This window comes from Cryptotermes secundus, unplaced genomic scaffold (genome assembly GCF_002891405.2).
Source record: "Cryptotermes secundus unplaced genomic scaffold, Csec_1.0 scaffold493, whole genome shotgun sequence".
NCBI classification, from domain to species: domain Eukaryota; kingdom Metazoa; phylum Arthropoda; class Insecta; order Blattodea; family Kalotermitidae; genus Cryptotermes; species Cryptotermes secundus.
Window position 1 is genome coordinate 512,109 of NW_019738879.1, and position 8,623 is coordinate 520,731.

At 43.2% G+C, this 8,623-nt stretch overlaps 1 protein-coding gene across 2 annotated transcripts in view; it reads left to right on the forward strand.

The window, feature by feature from the left end:
• LOC111871189 overlaps positions 1-8,623 on the forward strand; it is a 33,891-nt gene that overhangs the window by 22,484 nt on the left and 2,784 nt on the right. The window contains exon 1 of one of the 2 annotated variants that reach the window (XM_023864096.2): positions 6,537-6,768. The exons of the other annotated variant lie outside the window; for it this stretch is intronic. Within the exon in view, the coding sequence (XP_023719864.1) occupies positions 6,538-6,768 (231 nt within the window). The 5' untranslated portion in view covers position 6,537. Of the gene's footprint in view, positions 1-6,536; positions 6,769-8,623 lie in introns of those variants that run through there. 2 annotated transcript variants of the gene reach the window in all.

The window sequence follows — 8,623 nt, forward strand, 5'->3', positions numbered from 1 at the left end:
TCAGCCTTATGAGCCGGCCTCCCTTTACCCCCCAGGAAGATTCCTTGTACTCATTTCTGTTAGAGGTTAAGTAGTCCTCAGGGCCATATTGCGGCTGGAAGGATTATATCAATTGGAAAATTCAGTGACCTCGTCAGAAATCAAACCCGCGACTTTCCGGCTTGCAGCATAGTGCCTCAACAAACTATGTTACCGCCTGACTCCATATATATAGAATAAAGGCTAAAGCTGTCCCTGTGCTTAATTAAGCACTAGGCCATGAAGACGCATGAGGGAGTGAATGTATAGATATACTTTTTCTTGGCCTCGGCATTAGTTGGAGGTGAGTGGTCAAGCTCCAAGCTGAAGCTAGTACTTTCATAGGGTAAAGTGAAGAAATGAATACTTTAGAATATAAAACATTTAAAATTGTACTTGACGATAAGTGAGCTGTGTAAGTTAATTTAATTGCAGCACAACACGTTAAACACTACAAAGTTAGTTGTGCAGAGCCCAAAAGCTGTAGGAATGCAGCGAACTGTTATCGTAAGAAGGAGCTACGTTGCAACGTAAGGGGCTTTTACTTTCAGTGACTTACTTACTCATGGAGCTGAGCCCTTCTGGAGGAGCCGCCAATTCTGCATCTACTCAAGAATTTCCCAGCATTTTATGGAACCCGAAGGTTCATCATCGTGTTCACAAAAGCCCTCCACTGGTCCCTATCCTGAGCCAGATCTATCCAATCCATCCCATCCCATCCTATCTCTCTAAGATCCATTCTAATATTGTCCACCCACCTACGCCTTGGTCTTCCTTGTGGTCTCTTTCCTTCTGGCTTTCCCACCAATATCCTATACACATTCCTCGTCTCCCCATTCGTGCTACATGACCTGCCCACCTCATCCTCCTTGACTTGATCATTCTAATTATACTTGGAGACGAGTACAAGTTATTACTTTCAGCGACACACAAACATATTCCTTTTCATATAATTATTATACTTTTAAATTGGGATCGACTTGGCCTCTAACAGAAATGAGTACCAGGAATCTTCCTGGGTGGTAAAGGGCGGCCGGAGGGTCAGGTTTACAACCTCATCGCCATCTGTCAGCCGATTGTATAGAAAATGTGTGAGCCTCGACGACTCAGAAACCTGCGGGCCACCAAGGCCTGTTACAGGGATAGCTTTTCTTATTCTCTGAAAAGCCTCACAGAGTCCTTAACCAAAACTAGCGGCACACAGGTTGAAATCCTCCGTAACTCCGAGAGTCTGAACTTATGTCACTTGTGTCACTTGTGTCACTGCGGAGAAGTGTCTCGTAAGGTCATGGATCAGTGATCAGCAGCATGCGACCATAAGATTTTTACTGATCGTAACTCATTTATTTTGGAGCTCTTCTGGTTTAAGCAGTTCGGCTACTTAACCAGTGACAAAATTGGTGGTGTTCTTTTTTCTGAAAGCACATGAAATTACCTTTCTTCTTATTCTTATTATAGCCTCACACAAAGAATTTTAGAAAAATCACAACACAAATCAATTCAGAACAGCCGTCCTCCGGACCAAGAACCCCCCTTGGGTATGTAGTGGTAAAACTGAAATTAATGCTGGTGTAACCTGTCCACAATACTATAACACAGAGAGGAACTGAATAAAACTATGAAAACCGCAGAAAATTTAGAAACGAGTTCAGTTGAGAATAATCGAATCCCGTGTGGAGACGGGGTCGAATACCTCCACCCTAGCCCTGCGAGTCGTAGGAGGCGACGAAAAGGGAACTCTCGAATCTGAGAGTAAAATATGGTCGTGAGTCCCAAAAGACTAACTCCGTGGCCTGTAGTTCGCAAGCGAACTATACCGACCAAGCGATTGCCGCTTTTCGGCGAAGTTAGTGCCAACTTTAGCGGAGAGAGGGTGTGGCGTGGTCAGCGCAACGAATCTCCACGGCGGTTAATTTCGGTTTTCTAGACCGGAGCCGCTATTTCCTTGAAATAGCTCCTCAATTATCCTCACGATGCTGGATGGACCCTATTCCAGACCCACTACTTCTCAGAAAATCTGGTAGCGCCGGAAATGAAACCCAGGACCACTGGATCTGTGGACAGAAACTCTGTCCCCTAGATCACAGTAGCGATCTAACTGAGGAAAATCATTAAGAAAATCAGAATAGCCGGTATCCGAAAAAAAAATAATCGAACCACAAATTCCTGGAATAAGCTGCAAGATTGTCAACATTCAACCCCGGCATTCGGTGACCTTGAGGCTAATACATTTATATATTCGGTTTTAAGGCACGTTTGAAGATCATGCTTTGCTCTCAGAAACTGTTTCAATGGTGCATGCAGTTGACAAAACGATTTGGTTATACTTAAAGTCCTATGGCAACTAAGGGGAGATCGAGAAACTGAATTTTGTCTTCAAATATTTAAACTTTAAATTAAATATTTGTATAAAATTATTTATTTTCTGGGAATTCTTTATCGTCCTCGTTTTACTTAAAACCCGCAATCAGAGACTAGCTCTATCGATTGGGCCCAACTGAGTAGTTTCCCCCTGAAGATGGAGTCTTATAAACATTGTGTTTTAAATAAAAACAGGATGATGAATAATGTCCATAAACACTGTAATAAAGTTTTAAGTATTTTTGTGTTTGCTGAATAAAATCATCCTGTGTGTAACAAACACAGCAGCATAAAATTTACATAAATTATGCTGACTTCTAAAATTACCAGTCAGCTATACCTGAACTGTTCACCAATAAATTACGGCCAATAACAGGAAGAAATGACAATTGAATAGGTCATTTCCCGTTAGCCAATGCAATTAAGAAAGAGACAGATACAAGGAAGAGAGAGAGACAGACAGACAGAAGAAACGTAATATGCGAAAAGGAACAAAACGGGGCTATGTCTTGACAGATTTCCGTTATAACGGGATATATAGAGAAGATTTAGGACACTCTTGCACTGCAACTACATGGAACTTAATTATTAGAAGAATAATTATAAATACGTTTCGCCACAAAAATTACAGTTACGATGTTTCATATATGTACAATTCACAACGTGCTTAACAAATTACTCACTTACTTACTCATGGAGCTGAGCCCTTCTGGAGGAGCTGTCAATTCTCCAGATACTCAAGAATTTCCCACCATTTTATGAAACCCGAAGGATCATTACCGTGTTCACAAGAAAATGAATGCACAATATCCATGCACCAATTGCTGTCTTCTTTGTCCATATTGATTCTTTCCGGTCCTGTCTGTCTCACTTTGATCCAAGTTTCCCTCATGTGGTTCACTCTGCTTACTTGGCTTACTCTTCCAACCTGAAGATGAGACAGTACGTTCCTCCGAAACGGCGATATAAGTTATCATAACCGAACAAACTAATTCGGAGATAGAGCTCTAAGCTTATATTCGGTAGGTCCTCGGTTTGAATCTCGGCCCATACACCGTATAGCCTGAGGTTTTCGTGGTTTTCCTCAGTTATTCCAGGTATATTCCTAGATAGTACTTCGATTATGCGATGACCGCTACCGCTTCCTTCCAAATCCTTTCTAATTTATTAGTCATCCCGCAATACAACGCTTCATAGTCTCAGTACCGAAATCGTTGTTATACAACAAACGAAAAAATACAAGACGTCATATTTCTTCATAGTCACTGCTGTGAGATCTTCACGTTCATGCGCTGAGCTACTGAACCATAAACCTCACGGATCCCTCGTTCTATATACCAGCAGTGTGTTGCATTTCCTCTTCCGCTCCTTTATTTCTTGCAAGTCGCGTCCGAGCTCCACAATAAGAAATATCTTCAGTGTTCTGTGTCTGCTTCCTTGAACTTCATGCGGTAAACTCATCCAGTTTCGTTACATATTTTGTTACACGACGCTTTAACATCTCCAAGAGCTGAGACGTGTTTTCCACATCACCGCCATGATCATCGCTTGAATGGATGGCGACACCACATGACTGCTGAGTTACGCATGCGCAGCAACATTAAAGCAGTTCACGCAACTGAAGAGGCCGCGGTGCAGTATTAAGTCTGCAATGATGATAATGGCGGCGGTGGTGGTTGTAGTAGTAGTATTTTTTTTATTGCTAGTGGGTGGGACTAAGTCCCTTGTACTGCGGCCACTTCTGGCCTATTGTACCAGCCCCAGATGATAGGTGAGGGTGATTGTGGAGCAATTGGTGGAATGAAGATTGGCAGGGGAAACCGAAGTACTCGGAGAAAACCTGCCCCATCGCCACTTTGTTCACCATAAATCCCACTTGCCCAGACCCAGGATCGAACCCGGGCCGCCGTGGTGGGAAGCCAGCGACTAACCGTTTAAGTTATGGCGCGGCCTAAAGGACAACTTAAAGTTTTGCTTAATGCTTGACGCAATTTAGAATAACATCTAAAGAAATGCAAAACTGGTATATAAATCAGCATAATAATCTGTGGTCAGATATATTTGTGCAGGCGGTGGGAAATTTCTTTCGTTGGCAGCTGTTTCTGTGATGCTGGATAAACTCGAACTTATAACGTAGCGATATCTTTGTTTATCATGTTATTATTTTTATATATTTATTCGTGGCTTATTTAGGATAATTTCGTAGCTTAGGTTTGTTAGTATCGATTGATAGAACAGTTACTGTGTACAGAATTGGAAGAAATGTGGAATAATATTGTTGCAATATAATTTAAAGAAATATCTTGGCATATTCTTGGAAAAACAGAAGAAAATCATGAAAACCTCAGTTAAGATTGTCTCTGAAGCGACCTCCGTAGTCTAGAGGTAACGTTCCCACCTCATGACTCGTGGTACGCGGGTTCAAATACCCTGCGGAGGTCGTCGAATTTTTAAGGGCGGAAAAATTCAGTAAACAAGTCCTCCTGGAGGGACTTTAAGCTGTGTGTCCCGTGTCGTAACTTTACGGCACGTAAAAGAACCTCATATCCCCAAAGGGGATCACTGAGCCAAATTCCAGGACGTTTCCCGCCCAATAATAGTCTCTAAGGCCTCTGATAGATGTGGGAAGCATTATAGACACCGCTAAGCAAGTGGCCGAACTCGCTTGCTCGGCGGGACTGATGGTACGCACCATTTATCGGTTGGGTATAGAGACTGGTAGAATATCATAGAGGGAAGCACAACAGATCAAACTGGTCGCGGTGCATGGGGAAACCCACCCTCTCTAAATAACTAACTAACTAAGATTGTCTCTGGGTCTTCGTTTGAACAAGGTACCTCCAACATATCAAACAGAATTTGCTGATGATGTTTGACCAAATTCTTAACACAATTTGTATGAAATTATTTGTGATACGAATGCGTACTGAGCTATAATAGGAGTGTTCTGATCATTTTGGCAAAAACTTGTGTTTTTCTCTTTTTAAAAATATTAATGTTAAACTTCTCCATGTTGTACAAATATGTCGTGCACGGAAATACAGGCAGTTTAATTTCTGAACGAACTTGTTTCTTGATAATATCGCTGAAAAATAATTCTGTTGCTATTTCATGACAGTGCGAGTTATTCGCTGTTCTTATCAGCGACAGTTACGAACTGCTAGGTGAACACTGAAACAAATGAAGGCTTTCGTTTCTTAAATAAATCTCAGGAGTGAATCTGTTAAGAAACGTCTAAGTGGCAGAGCAGTGCAACTTCTCTCTCCTAAAACCACGTACACTCAGAATAACATAAGACACAGATATATGTAGATCTGCTTAAGATCCACACATTTTCAAATACATATTTTAATAACTAATTTAAAAAAATAAAATTATTTTCTGACTCTACACAACATGATCGGAGGCACGCGGTAGTGTAGTTGGTTGAGGCACTATGCTACAAGCCGGAAGGTCACTGGGTCGCCTAATACTTCCAGCCGCACTATGCCCCTGGGGTCGACTCAGCCTCTAACAGAAATGAGTACCAGGAATCTTCCTGGGGAGTAAAGCGCAGCCAGCGCGTAAGGCTGACAAACTTACCGCCATCTGTGAGCGGATTGTCTAGAAAATGTAGGACTCTCAACGGCTCACAACCCTACGGGTCTCCATGGCCTGTTACAGGATAGCTTTACTTAACCTCACCGCCATCTGTGAGCCGATTGTCTAGATAATGTGGGATGCTCAATGTCTCACAACCCTATGGGCCTCCACGGCCTGTTACAGGGATAGCTTTACTTTTTTTTTTTCTTTACCTATTGGATAGGAGGTTTAGTGATCCCCAGAGCTGGTCTGGCTCCTACGGAGTAAATAAAAATTCTTGTCCGTGCTGGGAATCAATCCCTTGTCGTCCAGCCCATAGCTTTTCGCTATACCGACTGAGCTATCCTGGCTCCCCATAAATATTTCATAACTGCATTTCAGCTTCACGACCTGACCGCTTTACCTTCTACGTTTAGACACAGTGCTCCTGTCTGGAATCGAACCTCAGCAGTGAAGCCGGTACGCTAGCCACTATACCTGCCCTCAGTGGATGGCTGTGTAAGTGGGGAGGGGGGCACGTGCCGATCTAGGAGCGGATTCAGTAGTTACTACGAGGCAGTGAGTGTGTGGCGAAGGATGCCGCAGGAAGGGCACGGCTTCGTGCTAAGTTGCTGCCAGTTCCTTCTCCGAAGACCGGCGCGAGCCCACTGCCTCGCAGTACTGCTCTTCGTCTGCATCTGCCTCACTGTCGCTGGGTTTCTGAACACGGACTTACCGCCGGTGTCCGTTACCGCGGTGCCCTCCTCTGTCAGCATGGAAGATACCGTCAACACTGCCCACAGAGCTGAGGCCGAGCTGAACACGCTGGTACGTACTCTTGCTGTCTTAGGTACGCCTTCGGAAATGGAAGGTTCTGATATGTGGAATTGTGATGTTGATCTTTAGGTGTTGTATCGAAAATTCTTCTTCTGTGGACTGTTCATGAACGTTAAGGATAGTGAAATTAGTCCACAGGCCAGGGTTACTTTGCAGCTGCTAACTGAAAATGCTGTTATTCTTGGCATCATGTCTACGATCACATCTTAATTCGTTACGGTATATTTATGTATGTCTAGAGCCGTGTTAACGCAGTTGGTATAGCGATGGGCTAAGGGCTGGGTGGCCGGACTTCCATTCCATACTGGGGCACGGATTTTTTTCTCTTCTCCACAGCGTTCAGAATGCTCTGTGACCCATCCAGCCTCTTATTAAATGTGAGGGATTTACCCGGGGGTAAATCTTTCGGTGTGTGAAGCTGAAAACTAACCTCAATCTAGTCCCAAGGTTAAGAACAACGGAGTTATACCTACACTCTCCCGTTCATCTTCATTGAATGGTGCTTAAATATTTAAGAACATGACCAAATTTACCTTTACTTTAAGAGTATATCACGTACAGTTAAAGCAGTGATATTCGGTCCTGATTGATCAGCTCTACTAACCGGAAATTCAATAATTGTGATTATGATAAGTAAGACCGTGAAATGTTTTCTTGCTATTTGTTAGCTTATATATACACCGTGTCAGGACGGGGGCACGCGGTAGCGTAGTTGGCTGAGGCACTATGCAACAGGCCGGAAGGTCGCTGGTTCAAGTCCTGGTTAAGTGTTAATTTCAATTGACTTAATCCTTCCAACCGCACTCTAGCCCTAGTGTCGGCTCACCTCTAACAGAAACGAGTACCAGGAGTCTTCTTGGGATTAAACGTAAAGCTGACAACCTTACCGCCATCTGTGAGCCTAATATCTATAAAATGTGGGAGCCTCGACGTCTCACAGGGCTATGAGCCTTCACGTCTTGTTACGTTTTTCTACCTTGGATATGTAATTACTGTTAAAATGGGCATGAAAATCATAGCAGGGAGATCACAACAGGATATAAAGTGACAAATCAAATGCTTGTGTCGTCCATGAGTTTGATAGGTAAGCAGATAAACATTAGGTTAAATTTCTAATGTGCAGAAAATTAACGACATTCGGCAACACTTCGATCCCGGATTTGCCGGACACCAGCACTTATACCTCCACTCCCCCCTATGCCTTCGTGGTGTGAGGTTTAATTATATAATTAAGTACAGAGATAATTATAATTTTAATTTACATCCTGTCATGCATCTTCACGTAATCATTATCATCAGCAAAACAGCCCTTTTTGAAACATGGCCTTACTTAGAAGATTCTGCCACATTTGATTCGGTTTTCACTTCTTTGGAATTCGAAACAATATTTTTTTTATAGAGCAAGGTTTTCTGTCTTACGTCAAACCCCCAAACCGGAGGACCAGACCTCTGTATGTATGCCTCGCAATAACAGGTTGTCCCAGTTACACTCCCAGATTACCTTTGTCGCCTTGTACGACTCGAAAGGCTGAAGTGGAGGCATTCTAACACGCGTCCATACGTGGAAAGCTTTATATTCTACTGAATCTGCGATTCAGTTCATGTGCTGTGTTTTACATTTTTTTTTCCCTTGGCACTACAGCCCCAGTGGGCCTAGGCCTACCTCCATGAACTCCGTTCACTTCGGTTTTTCTAGATCTTATACACTCGGTATGACTCCTTGGGCGGGTGATCAGCTCGTCGCAAGGACTCTACCTGTAGACAAACACAGAAAAACGCACACAAACATCCATGCCCTGAGTGGGATCCGAAACCACGGTCCCGGCTTCCGAGCGCGGGCAGACAG